This window comes from Microcaecilia unicolor, chromosome 1 (genome assembly GCF_901765095.1).
Source record: "Microcaecilia unicolor chromosome 1, aMicUni1.1, whole genome shotgun sequence".
Lineage (NCBI taxonomy): Eukaryota > Metazoa > Chordata > Amphibia > Gymnophiona > Siphonopidae > Microcaecilia > Microcaecilia unicolor.
In genome coordinates this window covers 736,107,878-736,124,145 of record NC_044031.1, presented here as the reverse complement: position 1 = coordinate 736,124,145, position 16,268 = coordinate 736,107,878, and the positions used below count along the sequence as shown (strand labels likewise).

General features: G+C 47.1%; 1 protein-coding gene across 1 annotated transcript; it reads right to left on the bottom strand.

Moving 5' to 3' along the window:
- Window positions 1–1,000: 1,000 nt before the first annotated feature.
- LOC115462279 lies at window positions 1,001–1,906 on the bottom strand. The gene has a single exon (XM_030192294.1). It carries the CDS (start codon window positions 1,904–1,906, stop codon window positions 1,001–1,003), a length of 906 nt encoding a protein of 301 aa, XP_030048154.1.
- Between the last annotated feature and the right edge of the window lie 14,362 nt (window positions 1,907–16,268).

Sequence of the window (16,268 nt, the reverse complement as noted above, 5' to 3'; positions counted from 1 at the left end):
TATTGCCTACTAAATACATGGCTAAGGGCTCACATGGTAATAGCCACCTACTAGTTTTGACATTAGCACATGGCCCTTAATGACATCCATGGCCCAGCATTGAATTTTCAGGCATAACACTGGCAGCAGCCAACAATTTATATGGAGCGATATAGACCAGCAACATATCGCGGTACACTTATAAATGCTTTTTACCCATAAATGGCATCTGATTTTTTATTATGTATATTTCTAGGATCTTAATGTGCCATGAACCATATTTGTTTCATTTCTAATTTATTTCAAGATGTATTTAATATATATTATATTATATTATATTATATTATATTATATTATATTATATGAGAAGTAACTTATTGTGTTTAGTGCCCAAAGATTTATATTAGAAAGTAGGTTAACTGACAATGTACAAGCATAAATCATAAAGCCCATCTGAAGTATCAGGGTGCCACTGTCCATATATATATTGAACTTTGAATTATTTATTCAATATATAATATGGACACTGGCACCCTGGTACTTCAGATGGGCTTTAGGATTTATGCTTGTACATTGTCAGTTAACCTACTTTCTAATATAAATCTTTTCTTTGGGCACTAAACACAGTAAGTTACTTCCAATATATATTTTTTTTAATTCACGCTTGTGTGACATCACTGGGAAGTGACCAATGGACTGCATTGATGATGTCACACTACAGAAAGCAGCTTCAGTCCCATTTTCACTGGTAATAATTCTGCTTAAAGGAGAGCTATTGTGCTCAACACATCCCTAAATATGTCCTTGTGACTCAGAACCCCAGTAGCAAAGCGGACACACCAATCCTCAGTGTTTTTCTTTTGTTTGTTTGTTTTTTAAATCAGAAACACATTTACTATTAAAGATTCATCATGCAAATATTTACTATACATCAAAGAAAAGAGTGGGTGTCTGAGATAGATCAGTATGTAACCAAAATGCCTATTTTTTTTTGCAGCAACATCAAAGTAACATTTACAAATCATTGCTGTACCTGAAAAAATCCCAGATCTATGGATACCGGTGAAGACAAGGGAGATTCTTCTGGGGTGAGCTGTGAAGTTCTTTGGTCTGCTGTGTGTTTCTGGAGGCTGCAGGAAGCTGGAAGAATGACTTCAGTACCTTGCTGCACTGGAGGGAGTCTCACCTCTGAGCAGTGAAGAGACCTGGATTCGGATTCAGATTCAGCGCCTAGGGCTTGCTCTCCAGGCCCCAGGGGAAAGTCTCTTATTTTGGTAAACATGTAAGGACAGCATGGAGAGGACTGGCAGAGTTCTGAGTCCTGAAATGACTTTTCCAGCCGCAGTGCAGCTTTGGGGCAAAGCCTGTGCAATTTCTCCTGACAGCAACCCAGGCCCTCTGGACAGGTGTCACATTTTCGGACCTGGGCTTCCTTTCTCTGGGTCAGGGTTTCCTTGCTGAGCCCCAGCAGGTCTGACAGGTGGGAGATGTAGCGGATGGTCAACCTCAAGGTTTCGATCTTTGTGAGGTTCTGACCTGCTGGCACCAGTGAGGGTGGGAGGTAGTTTCTCAGATTGTGCAGAGCTTTGGAGAGGTCTCTCATCCTCAGCTTCTCCCTTTCGCTGGCGCTCTGTCTCTGGCTGCAGGCCATTCTGCTCCTGCCTCTTCTGCTCTGCTGGATGAAAGATTGCTTAGCTCTCTGTTTTGGACCTACGTTCTGGGCCTGAGCTCCGAACAAATTGTAGTAAGTCCCTGGAGAGGATGGGTAGAAAGGATATGGAGGGGAGAGGCTGTAGGAGTCAGTGGAAGATGCTGGAGAGAGGCTGCTGTATCCATCAGAATCGGAACATCTCCAGGGCTGCATCAGGGTAGAGTCTGCAGACAGCAGGCAGTCTTGGGGCAGGAGGTATGCTGGGGAGCGATTCATGTCTTCAAGGCCTTGTGCTAGACTGGCAGTGTCTTGACTTGGCTCTGTGGAGAGCCCTGAGCATCTCCTGACTTTATCCCTTGCAGGGAGAGGTGTGAAGTGGCACCTTGGCAGGCACCATCAGCACATCAAGTCTCAGAGGAGAGAAGATGGAGAAGCAGGGGGTCTCTGGGAAAAGTTCCCTGGACCCAGAGGTGTGCACTTTCACTCTTAAAGAAATGAACTCAAAAGTCAGTGTGAAGGACTGTTGGGGAGATAGAATATAGGACAGATAGATGGTTTTCCTATAGAAAACATACTAAGTGCAACTGTGTAGTTATAATTATGTCTAAAATCATGTACATTTTTTCTCTTTTCAATGCCTAATGACTTCTTCATTCCCTGTCACTGTTTATACCCAGGGAAGAGATGTAACTGTGCAGAGCCCCAGTAGCATATACAGATCCAATGTGAGCGGGTCGCCTAAGAATCTCAATGCCCTCATCAGGGTGTTCACAAGAAGGTTGTTTATTTATTGTGTTGTGTTCACAGCCTCCTGAAAAGCCTTATGACTTTTAATTTCAAAATTGTGTCCAACCTGTTAAATTCCACCCCCAGCATGAAAAATCTAAACACATAATCACACTCCCAGTAGTGGAATAAACATTCAAATACTTATTAATAAAGCTATATCTCACTATGGGGCCCTTTCACAAAGATGCGGCAAGCCCACAGCGGGCTTGCCGTGTGCCAATTCGGCACTATCACTAGGCTACCACAGGAGCCCTGTGTTATTGTCTGCCCCCACCACGCACCATTTCCGGCATATCAGAACTTTTTATTTTTAGGTCTGGGGGCTTACCCTTAGCGCCGGTTAGCGCAAGGAGCCTTTACCACCCTTCACTACCAGGTATAATGTTCTAGTACATATTATGTTGACATTGTGCAGAGAAGGGCGAAGAAAATGATAAAGGGGATGGGACGACTTCCCTATGAGGAAAGGCTAAAGCGGCAGCTTGAAGAAAAGGCGGCTGAGGGGAGATATGATAGAGGTCTATAAAATAATGAGTGGAGTGGAACGGATAGACGTGAAATCGTTTGTTTACTCTGTCCAAAAAATACTATAATTAAGGGGCACACAATGAAACTACAAAGTAGTAAATTTAAAACAAATCATAGGCTCTTCAGCTTGAAGAAAAGGCGGCTGAGGGGAGATATGATAGAGGTCTATAAAATAATGAATGGAGTTGAGTGGGTAGATGTGAAGCATACTTTGAGTTTTGTGTGTCCGCACTCCGCCTTCGTCCTTATATCAAACCATACGGTGTGATGATCACTATTACATAGGTGGGCACCCACCCGGATATTGGAAACACTACCCCCATTCGTGAGCACTAGATCCAGCATCGACCCTTCCCTCGTGGGTTCCGTCACCATTTGTCTGAGCAAGGCACTTTGACAGGCATCCACAATCTCCCTACTTCTTTTCCGATTCCGCAGACGGGATGTTCCAATCCATGTCAGACAAATTGAAATCTCCCAACAGTTGCGCCTCCCCTTTCATACCAATCTTTTGAATGTCTTCAATCAGATCCTTGTCTAACTTCTCCGTTTGCACAGGAGGTCTGTAGATAACCCCCGTGTGGATACAAGTTCCATCTTCTCTTTCCAGGACGATCCATAAAGCTTCTTCCTTTCCCCAGGTTCCCCGCATTTCAGCCGCTTTGATATTGTCGCTCACAGACAGCACTACTCCTCCACCCCTTTGCCCTCTCTATCCTTTCTAAAAAGATTATAGCCCGGTACGGTCACATCCCATTTATGGGAATCGTTGAACCAGTCTCCGTAATAACAATATCCAAGTTTTCTTCAAACATCAGGGCTTGCAAGTCTTGAACCTTTTTACTTAGACTACGAGCATTTATGCACATAGCTTTCCATGTGCTTAGTGAGTTTAGGATTGGTTACTATCATTACGTGACCTTTCCCTCTGCTATCATGTTTATTCTGGGGGTAACTTTCTGAAATCCCTTGTTCCTTTTGTCACCCCCCCCTAGTTTAAAGTCTATTGCTATATCGTATAACACCATGGAAACCTGAGTATCAGCGTTCAAATTAAAACTGAATTAGGTAAAAACACATTGCTTAATACTCACATCACCACACATACCAAACACTTCACAGACAATGGGTACATCCCTCCAATAGCAGACATACTAAAATTCTAGAGTCAACCAATAGACCGTAATCATCCTTCCATGGCCTGGTAACAAAATACCACAAAGAAAATGTTCCACACTATTTGAGAAGCTTAAGCATATAAAAAATCTATTCCCTAGAGAAGTATTCCGCATCACTTGTCCAGTCTAGATTCTCGCTCATACGGACTACTGCACCAGAATCTATGTAGGATGCAAGGAACACACATTACAGAGATTAGAAACAGCAGCAAGACTCATACTTGGAAAATAATAGATTTGAAAGAGCAAGACCACTACTCCGAAACCTACACTGGCTACCCATCAAAGCACACATATCTTTCAAGATATGCACACTGGCCCACAGAATAATCTTCGGTCTTGCACCAGAATTCATGGCTGGCCTAATAGATTTACCAATACGCAACGCAAACAAGAATGCAAGATTCTACCTCACTCTTCACTTTCCCAAATGTCAAGGTCTAAGATACAAATGTACATTTACAACCAGTTTCACATATGTTTGTACCAAAATTTGGGACTCTCTACCAAAAAATGTAAAATGCATAAACAACTACCTAACATTCCAAAAACATCTGAAAGCCCACCTATCCAGGAAATTCCTTTCCGAAGAAATCACATAGCCAAAGAGTCCATCACACCACATAACATGATCACTGACTGAACTGAACCAGGCTTGCATTGATCCCAAACAACTTTGATGCTTGTTTATCCCAGGGGCGTAGCTAGACTTCGGTGGGAGGGGGGTCCAGAGCCCGAGGTGAGGGGGCACATTTTAGCCTCCCCCTGGCACCGCCGACCCCCCACCATTTTTGACCCCTCCCACCGCCAACACCACCTTTGACCCCCCCCGGCGCCAACCCTTTCGACCCCCTCTTCCCACTGCCGCCAACCCTCCCCCGCCACCGTCATTGGGTACCTTTGCTGGTGGGGGTTCCCAACCCCCGCCAGCCGAAGTCCTCTTCTCCGGCGCGGCCGCATTGCTGATCTGCAAGGGCAGGCTTCTGTTGGTGGCCGGGGGGCCCATGCCCCCGTGGCCCCACGTAGCTACACCCCTGGTTTATGCAAGTTAATTGTACGCCAGAATGAACTTACCACCAGGCTGGACAATGTGGGGTACAAATGTAGAAATAAATTAAAATAAATAAATAAGATATAACTTTGGAGCTTGTTGCCAGAGAATACGGTATTGGTGTTTAGTGTGTCCGGGTTTAAAAGAGGTTTGGACAAGTTTCTGGAGGAAAAGTCCATCGTCTGCTATTGAGACAGACAGACATGGGGAAGCCACTGCTTGTCTCTGGAATCAGTAGCATGAATCTTGCTACTATTTGGAATTCTGTCATGTTCTTGTGACCTGAAATGGCCACTGCTGGAAGCAGGATACTGGGCTAAATGGACCATTGGTCTGACCCAGTATTTATTTTAGTAACATTTGTACCCCGCACTTTCCCACTCATGGCAGGCTCAATGCGGCTTACATGGGGCAATGGAGGGTTAAGTGACGTGCAGGACGTCAGACTCACAGAAACAGAAGCCTGCACAGCCTCCTACGTGGAATGTTGCTATTGGAATAGCAACATTCCATGTAGAATCTCCAATAGTAGCAACATTCCATGTAGAATCTCCAATAGTATCTATTTTATTGTTGTTACATTTGTACCCCACACTTTCCCACTCATGGCAGGCTCAATGCGGCTTACATGGGGCAATGGAGGGTTAAGTGACTTGCCCAGAGTCACAAGGAGCTGCCTGTGCCTGAAGTGGGAATCAAACTCAGTTCCTCAGGTCCTCAGGACCATAGTCCACCACTCTAACCACTAGGCCACTCCTCCACTGTTGCTACTATTCGAGATTCTACATGGAATGTTGCTACTATTGGAGATTCTACATGGAATGTTGCTATTCCACTAGCAACATTCCATGTAGAAGTCGGCCCTTGCAGATCACCAATGTGGCCGCGCAGGCTGCTGCTTCTGTGAGTCTGACGTCCTGCACGTACAGTATGTGCAGGACGTCAGACTCACAGGACGTCAGACTCACAGAAACAGAAGCCTGCGCAGCCTTCTACATGGAATGTTGCTAGTGGAATAGCAACATTCCATGTAGAATCTCCAATAGTAGCAACATTCCATGTAGAATTTCCAATAGTAGCAACATTCCATGTAGAATCTCCAATAGTATCTATTTTACTTTTGTTACATTTGTACCCCGTGCTTTCCCACTCATGGCAGGCTCAATGCGGCTTACATGGGGCAATGGAGAGTTAAGTAACTTGCCCAGAGTCACAAGGAGCTGCCTGTGCTGGGAATCAAACTCAGGTCCTTAGTTCCCCAGGACCAAAGTCCACCACCCTAACCACTAGGCCACTCATGCTCTTATGTTCAGAGCAACAGCTACAACACTGGCTGCCTTGTTGGGCAGACTGGCTGGACCGTACAGGTCTTTCTTTATCTGCTGTCACTTATTATGTTACTCTAGGGTCCTTTTATAAAACTGTGGTAGAAAATGGCCTTATGCAGGATTTTCTCATGTGCTAAGGCCTTTTGTACTGCAGCAGAAAAATGGCCGATTTTCTTTATTAATGGCAATGAGCTAATGTTGCTATTAATGCGTGGCCATTAAAACCAATTAGAGCATGAGCTTATACCACCACCCTTTTTGTAGATGGTATGGGCTTATATGGTAACCCTGTGCTAATCAGTTAGCCCATGGTAACGTAGAGTCACTAACTGATTAGCAGAGATGCACCCAGTGGCGTAGGAAGGGCGGGGCGGTGGGGGCGATCCGCCCCGGGTGCAAGCTGCTGGAGGGTGCAGAGAGCAGCCGTGCGCCTATCGGCTCCGCTGGTTCCCTGCTCCCTCTGCCCCGGAACAGGTTACTTTCCTGTTCCGGGGCAGAGGGAGCAGGGAGCCAGTGGAGCCGACAGGTGCGCGGCTGCTCTCTGCACCCTCCAGCAGCCAAGAATGCACCCGGGGGGGGGGGGGGGCTTGATGTGCCGGGGAGGGGGGGTGTCATTGCACCGGGGGGGGGGGGGGTGTCATGCTGCACCCTGGGGGGACGGACGCCACTGCACCCTGGGGGGGGGGGGGGTGCGCAGCGGCGATCCGCCCCGGATGGCAGCCGACCTAGGAACGCCACTGGATGCACCCACCCTCTGCCCCCCTCCCCCGACATGTTAAGCCCTTTTAAGTTACAGTAAAAGCTTTGTAAAAGGACCCCCTAAGATGGTGTTGCTTGATGTTTTAAGAAAGATGGTGTGATTGATAGGTAAAAACCACTAAGTTAGGTCATTTTAAAATTTTTTAAACAAATTTGTTGATATTTTCTGGTTTCAAAGACTATTGAAAAAGGTTCGAGCAAACGCCAAATAAATAAATAAGTGATGCAATGGGGGGTAGGGGGCACCACCAAAGCAAGTTGGCTCAGGGTGCCACTGTCCCTTGAGCCAGCCCTGTGCCTACCTGCCTTTATAAAATAAGCAGAATCACCCCCAGCAGCCTACAAATGCCAATGTGCACATTCTACATCTGCTCTGAGCTTGGCATCATGATATGTGTGCATGAACTCTGTGACCAGATTCTATAAACGGAGACTAAGGTTGGGCATGCAAATCAGTGCACGTAGTTGATTTACACGCACAACTTTAAATGCTCAACAAGCCAATCAGTGCCAATAATTGGCTGCTGACAAACAATCATTGTTGTTCATTGACCTTAATTAGGATTTACACGCAGATTGTATTCTATAACGATCCACCTGTAAATCCTAACGTGCAAATATTTGGGGGGGGGGGGGCATGGCTACGGACATTCCAGGGGCATTCCAGAAGGATGCTATGCTGCATAGAAAGGAATATAACCAGCAGAAGAAAGAAGGTGTTGATGTCCCTGTGCAAGTCGTTGGTGGGCCCCGCTTGGAGTATGGTGTTCAGTTTTGGAGGTCGTATCTTGCTAAGGATGTAAAAAAAATTTGAAGCAGTGCAAAGAAAAGCTACAAAAATGTATGGGTTTTGCGTAGCAAGACTTATGAGGAGAGACTTGATGACCTGAATATGTATACCCTGGAGCAGGGAGGGCAACTCCGGTCCTCGAGGGCCACAACCCAGTCGGGTTTTCAGGATTTCCCCAATGAAAATTCGTGAGATCTTTTTGCATACAATGGCAGCCATTCATGCAAATAGATCTCAAGCATATTCATTGGGGAAATACTGAAAACCCAACTGGGTTGTGGCCCTCGAGGACCGGAGTTGCCCACCCCTCCCCTGGAGGAAAGGAGAAATCGGGGTGATATGATATAGACGTTCAACTATTTGAAAGGTATAAATTCGCAGACAAACATTGTCCACAGACGGGAAGGTGGTAGACCTAGAGGACATGAATTGAGGTTGAAAGGGGGCTGTCTCAGGAATAATGTATTTCTTCACTGAAAGGGTGGTAGATACCTGGCATAGGCGCCCCGTATAAGAGGCTTGGGGAGGCTAAGCCTCCCCAGCCCAATCGTCGACTTCCGCTTGTGGTGCAGCCCACCCTCCCGCCCCGCGCATTTTCATCTTTATTTCCGTGGCAGCGACGTCAATGAAGAAAAAGACTACAGGCTCGCCGCCAGCTTCTCCCTTCTCTCTGCACACAGTGTCCCGCTCTCGCGGAAACAGGAAATGCATCTCCGCAGAAGGCGGGACACTGTGTGCAGAGAGAAGGGAGAAGCTGGCGGCGAGCCTGTAGTCTTTTTCTTCATTGACGTCGCTGCCACGAAGCGTATGGAAGTAAGCTCTGCCCCCTTTAGCCTCCCCAAACAGTTGGGCTACCGACCGTCTATGATACCTGGATTGCCATCCTGTGGGAGATGGTGGAGATGAAAACAGTAACGGAATTAAAAAATGCGTGGGATAAACACAAATGAATCCTGTTTGGAAGGAATAGATCCAAAGAAGCTTAGTGGACACTAGGTACTAATACCACTATTTGGGAGGCAAAGCCAGTGCTGGGCAAGACTTCTAAGGTCTGCGTCCTGATTGTGGCTGAATAGATTTGGATGGGCTGGAGTGGAGCTTTTCAGGGGCTTCGACAACTTCAAAAATTTAGAACAAGGACTGTGCCGGGCAGACTTCTATGGTCAATGCCCTGAAAATGGCAAGGACAAATCAAGATCAGGTTTACATATGAAGTATCACTCGTCGCGGGAGGAGTGTGATAGATTACAAGAAGACCTCGTGAGACTGGGGGATTGGGCGTCCAAATGGCGGATGAAGTTCAACGTTGACAAGTGCAAAGTGATGCCTGTGGGAAGGAGGAACCCGAATTACGGCTATGTCACGCAAGGTTCCGCTTTAGGAGTTACGGACCGAGAAAGGGATCTGGGAGTCATCGTGGATAGGACGTTGAAATCTCAGCTCAATGTGCTGCGGCGGCTAAAAAAGCAAACAGAATGTTGAGTATTATTAGAAAAGGGATGGAAAACAAGCATGAGGATGTTATAATGCCATTATATCGCTCCATGGTGCGACCGCACCTGGAGTATTGTGTACAGCTCTGGTCGCTTCATCTCAAAAAGATATAAAGGAATTGGAGAAGGTGCAGAGAAGGGCGACAAAAATGATAAAAGGGATGGGACAACTACCCTATGAGGAGAGGCTAAGACGGCTAGGACTCTTTAGCCTGGAGAGAAGGCGGCTGAGAGGTGATATGATAGAGGTTTACAAAATAATGAGTGGGATAGAGCGGACAGATGTGAAGCGTTTGTTTTACACTTTCTAACAATAATAGAAGCAGGGGACACAAGATGAAATTAGAATGTGGTAAGTTTTTCTTTACTCAGCGCGTAGTTAGACTCTGGAACTCATTGCCGGAGAAGGTAGTGACGGCAGCTGGCCTTGCTGAGGTCAAAGGGGGTCTGGACAGATTCCTGAAGGAAAAGTCCATTGATCGTTATTAAATTTTGGGTTTTTGCCAGGTTCTTGGGGCCTGGATTGGCCGCTGTCGGAGACAGAGTGCTGGGCTTGATGGACCTTTGGTCTTTTCCCAGTGTGGCAGTGCTTATGTACTTATAAATTCATTACACATGGTATCTTGTTGGGCAGACTGATGGGTCTTTATCTGCCATCATTTACTATGTTGCTATTCCAAAATTTTACATGCATAAATACAGAATTCAGCCAAACCGCGTCTAATGTAGGTGCTTTTAGCAGGCCTAGTTTCTGGCATTTAAATTTAGGTACAGTTTATGCCCAAAGCACTATTCTATAAAAGACTCGTACCCTTTATAGAATAGCGCTCAGTGTAATAAAAGTTTCAGCGCAAATTTGTAGGTGCCACTTATAGAATTTACCCCTCTGCTGTAACCCTGTATTTTATTAAGTAAGTACATATCTCACAACTAGGACCCCACTCTACCCAAACACGGTTCACATCCGGAAACACCTATATTTCATGTGTGTATAATGCATACTGTCTTGTTGACACATACATACACATATGTAAATGGAAGTCTTACAAGTGGCTGTTTCTGCTTGTACAACAGGCTTTACGCATGGAACCCCCCCCCCCCCCCCAACTTTATAAATGTAACTCCCACATCATAGAAATAAAACTACATTTTAAAAAACACAAAGGAGAAAAACCATGACAGATGAAGGATTAGGTACCAGGAAAGAAGGGCCAAGACACAAAGGGTTATGAATAATGTCTTCAATCAACCTAGTTTGGTGGCTGAATAATGCCAAGGGACAAGCAATTCCTGAAAGGCAGAGTATTACTTCTAAAAGGTTTGGTATTAGGAGGAAGAAAGGGAGGAGCAGAAGTACCAAGAGAAAGCAAAGCAGGAAAGTGGAGGGGAGCAAAGAAAGGAAAAAAGTAATAGTCACGTCATACCTTATCCTTAACCTGAGCAGAAAGTGGGGTATGCGCAGAGATGCAGGCATGGAGAAACATTAAGAGCAGGGGCGTAGCTACATGGGGCCACGGGGGCATGGGCCCCCGTAGATTTGGCCCTAGCCCCCTGCCGCAAACCCCTTCGACCCCCTCTCCCGCTGCCAACCCTCCCCCGCCACCACCGCCGTCGGATACCTTTGCTGGTGGGGGTTGGGGACCCCCGCCAGCCAAAGTCCTCTTCTGCGGCGCAGACGTCAGACTCACAGAAACAGAAGCCTTGCAGATCAGCAACGTGGCCGAGCCGCAGAAGAGGACTTTGGCTGGCGGGGGTTGGGGACCCCTGTCAGCAAAGGTACCCGACGGCAATGGCAGCGGGGGAGGGTTGGCGACGGCAGGAATGGGGGTCAAAAGTGTTGGCGCCGGGGGGGGGGGCAAAGGTGGTGGCGGCGAAGCGAAGGCGAGACATGGGTGGGCATGGGTGTGGCTACCAGATGGCCGGCTTTTGCGGATAATGGAAAAAAAAGCGGCATTAATCAGTATTTCGACGGGTTTACTTGGTCCTTTAATTTTCACGACCAAGCCTCAAAAAGGGGGCTCAGCACACAAGGTAAGGGAGCTATGCACCTGGGAGCTATTTGTATTTTGTTTTTAAATTTTTAGAAGTGCCCCTTAGGGTGCCCGGTTGGTGTCCTGGCATGTCAGGGGGACCAGTGCACTACAAATGCTGGCTCCTCCCACGACCAAATGCCTTGGATTTCGCCGGGTTTGAGATGGCCGGCATTTTTTTCCATTATCGCTGAAAAACAAAACCGGCCATCTCAAACCCGGCGAACGCTGGCATTTGGCCGAGCTAAACCATCTTTTTTGAAAATACAGTTCGGCCAGCTGTTGCGCCGCCACCAAAATAGATCGCTGGTGACGTTCGATTATACCCCTTCCACGTCACTTTTTATCCCATTAACCCAGATGCACACTTAGGGGTCCTTTTATTAAAGTGTGCTAATGGATTTAGTGCACGCTAACGATTAGCACATGCTAAATACTAAGAAGTGTGCTAAATCTATTAGTGCACCTTAGTAAAAGAACCCCTTAGATTGTCAGCTCTTTGGGGAAGGAGCTTATTGCAGTTGAATACTAATGTTTGATTTATTCTTGCTGTACACCGCCTTGAGTGAATTCCTTCAAAAAGGCGGTAAATAACCAAGCAACCCTAAACTAAGCAACCAGGATGTTTAGCCCAAATGAGCATTATAAATGTGTATCAATATGTAAAGGCTATCAATATGTATTTATTACCTAGTTGAATCACCATGAGGGGCATAATTGAACGCGAATGCCCATCTCCATGGGCGTCTATCTCTGAGAACGGGTACGTGAAGGGGAGGGACAGACCGTAATTTTGAAAAAAATGGGCGTCCATCTTTTTTTTCAATAATACGGTTTGTGCCGGGCAAATGCATCGGATTTGTGCAGATTTGACCTGGGTGGTTTCGTTTTTCAGCGATAATGGAAACCGAAGACGCCCAGCTCAAAAATGAACAAATCCAAGGCATTTAGTTGTGGGAGGGGCCAGGATTTGTAGTGCACTGGTCCCCCTCACATGCCAGGACACCAACCGGGCACCCTAGGGGGCACTTGTAACAATTAAAAAAATGTAAAATACCTCCTAAGTCCATAGCTCCCTTCACTTGGGTGATGAGCCCCCCCAAAACCCACTCCTCACAACTCTACACCAGTACCATAGCACTTATGGCTGAAGGGGGGCACCTAGATGTGGGTACAGTGGGTTTTGAGGGCGGTTTGGAGCACTCCCATTTACCACCACAAGTGTAACAGGTAGGGGGGGATGGGCCTGGGTCCACCTGGCTGACGTCCACTGCACCCACTAACAACTGCTCCAGGGACCTGCATACTGCTGTGATGGAGCTGGGTATGGCATTTGAGGCTGGCATACAGGCTGGAAAAAAAGTTGTTAAAGTGTTTTTTTTTTATGGTGGGAGGGGGTTAGTGACCACTGGGGGAGTCAGGGGTGGTCATCCCCGATTCCCTCCGGTGGTCATCTGGTCATTTAGGGCACTTTTTTGGGACTTGTTCGTGGAAAAAAAGGGTCCAAAAAAGTGACCCAAATTCACGCTAAAAATGCCTTTCTTTTTTCGATTATCGGCTGAGGGCGCCCATCTCTCCTTGGCCGATAAACACGCCCCAGTCCCGCCTTCACCATGCCTCCGACACGCCCCCGTCAACTTTGCCCGATTCCGCGACAGATTGCAGTTGAAGACGGCCAAAATCGTCTTTCGATTATACCGATTTGGGCGCCCACGGGAGAAAGATGCCCATCTCCCGATTTGGCTCAAAATATGGGCGTCTTTCTCTTTCGAAAATAAGCCTGCATGTAATCCAAATATTGCTTAACACAATGTTAGGTCTATCCGTCTCCTTACACCTTTATTGTAAGCCACATTGAAACAATTGACAATTGTATAATTTCAGAAATGAGACTGGCCTGCCTGCTATGATTGGAACAGAACAGAAGTTTTCAGTGAGTGGAATGATCTAGTGAGAGCTTTCTAGATATTACAAATAATTATTCTGTCCAGAAAACACCGACTTCATATATTTCTAAGAAAATTGCATCACTTTTGCCTCTTTGCAAGATAACTGTCAGGTTGTTTTTTTTTGTGTGTGACTGTTCCTCCCCACCCCATGCTGCTCACAGCTCCACTCTGAGCATTAACATATGAAGTGTGCCAAAAGGCAGCTAAGCTGGTCTTTCCTAGCATGAGTTCCTCCATGAGCAGAGCACTCACATTTGCAGGGTTATTCTACTTTTTGTTTTAAAGACCAGCATGCAAGAGGAAGCAAGCATTCTTAACATAGGCAGCCGAGACCCCTCGGGCCTAAGGGTATTCGTGATATTCAAATAATAACAAGACACACGGTATTTTCTTAACATGGCACAACTTGGCCGCAGCTTTATTTTAAATACAAACATCATAACCCTGGGTATACTCAAGCCAATCAACCTTCCGGCTTAGTAGCCAACCCAGTCCGCCGTCATTAGCAAGACTGACCAACCGTATACAGAGCTCCCCGCCGCACAGCAAGGGAGCTCAACCGTAAGCGCAGCTATCCCAGCTGCTACTACTACTACTACTATTTAGCATTTCTATAGCGCTACAAGGCATACGCAGCGCTGCACAAACATAGAAGAAAGACAGTCCCTGCTCAAAGAGCTATGTAATAAAAGTGAGCCAAGTATAGGACAATCAAGCCATTGTGACATTACTGATGAGGTTGGCTCTTATTGGTGGACTGAGGCATTATGACATCACAATATTAGCTCTGGTTACAAGAGACTACTACTACTACTATTTATCACTTCTATAGCGCTACAAGGCGTACGCAGCACTGCACAAACATAGAAGAAAGACAGTCCCTGCTCAAAGAGCTATGTAATAAAAGTGAGCCAAGTATAGGACAATCAAGCCATTGTGACATTACTGATGAGGTTGGCTCTTATTGGTGGACTGAGGCATTATGACATCACAATATTAGCTCTGGTTACAAGAGACTACTACTACTACTTTTAGCATTTCTATAGCGCCACAAGGCGTACGCAGCACTACACAAACATAGAAGAAAGACAGTCCCTGCTCAAAGAGCTTACAATCTAATAGACAAAAAATAAATAAAGTAAGCAAATCAAATCAATTAATGTGAACGGGAAGGAAGAGAGGAGGGTAGGTGGAGGCGAGTGGTTACAAGTGGTTACGAGTCAAAAGCAATGTTAAACAGGTGGGCTTTCAGTCTAGATTTACTCCTGCCTAGCTTACTCCCTCAGGCTTGGGTACCCTGCCAAAGCCGCGACATAACATATACATGTTCGTATCCACATTAAACCGGGAGGGGGGGCTGGGTGCAGGCTGATGCTCGGACGCCAGAAGAGGACGTCCGGGCTCCGTCCTGGGGTTTTAAACCCCTTTTGCTCACCACCCTTCACAGCGGGGCGCATCTGCGAGGCGGGAACCAGCCCACCGTGCCCTGCTCGTGCCCCGCTGGCGTGTGCGCGCATGCCCGTCGGGGCACGGCGCCATGTTAGTGGCGGCTCTGTGCACCCGGGGGGCACTGCACCTTGCTTTTCTCCTGAGACTCCCTAGCAGTGGCGTTCCTAGGGGGGCTGACACCCGGGGCGGATCGCCGATGCACCCCACCCCCCGGGTGCAGCACCCCTCCGGAACAGCGTGACGCCCCCCCGGCGAAAGAACCCCCGATCCCCCGGCGAAAAATCCCCCCCCCCGGGTGCACGCTGCTGGGGGGGGGGGGGGGGTGCCATGCGCCTGCCGGCTCTTCATTTTCATGCTCCCTCTGCCCCAGAACAGGAAGTAACCTGTTCTTGGGCAAAGGGAGCATGAAAACGAAGAGCCGACAGGCGCGCGGCACCCCCCCAGCGGCGTGCACCCGGGGCGGATCGCCCCCACCACCCCCCCCCCCCTTGGTACGCCACTTCTCCCTAGTCTGGCACTTTGATTCAATGGGTGTTGCTTTTTTTTTTTTAATTTGAAAGGGGTACTCAGGAATCCAAAACTAGTGTGTAGCACAGGGAGCCACTCTGCAAATTAAGAATAAAAAGCTGAGTGTTATGAAATCAGTGCTAAATGTACTGGTGCCACAGCCTGTAACCTTCCCCTCTGCCTCAGGAGCTCAGGCAGACAGAGTCCACTTAGCTACACCCCTCTAAATGAGATTCCCACAGGAGAGGGGGAGGAGGGAGAGAGGTCACACTTAGCAGCCAGTCTTCATTTAGCAGGGTGCACCTCAAAGGGTTTAAGCTCTTAGAGGACAGGTATTAAAATTATTAGCATCTATTTCAAAGATAACTGAATGTGCGTGCCCCTCTGGTCCCCTGCTTCATGCCATGCCAATCTCTGTCTCCCTTCCCTTCTAAGATGTCTGTGATTGTTTGTCAGCATCTCAGTGTAAATTTGTATCAACACATCCTTTCTAATTGCAGGAGTTTGAAGGGGAAGACTCCAGCCATTGAACTTGTCTGCAATATACAAGGGTGTTCATGCTATGCACAGGTCTCTGATGTGCATTTCCTTTTGCTGATGCAGGATATCCGCACAGTTAGCTGGAGAGTGATTTACCACAGTGATTTACCAACTTACTTCTGCCACATGCACAGGGGAAGCAGAAATCACAGACCAGATATTGCCAAATGGCTTCGTTGTATGGGATTTTCATACTTTTGGTACCATCAGGACAGACCACGTGATCTGGCATTTCTTATGCGTCTGG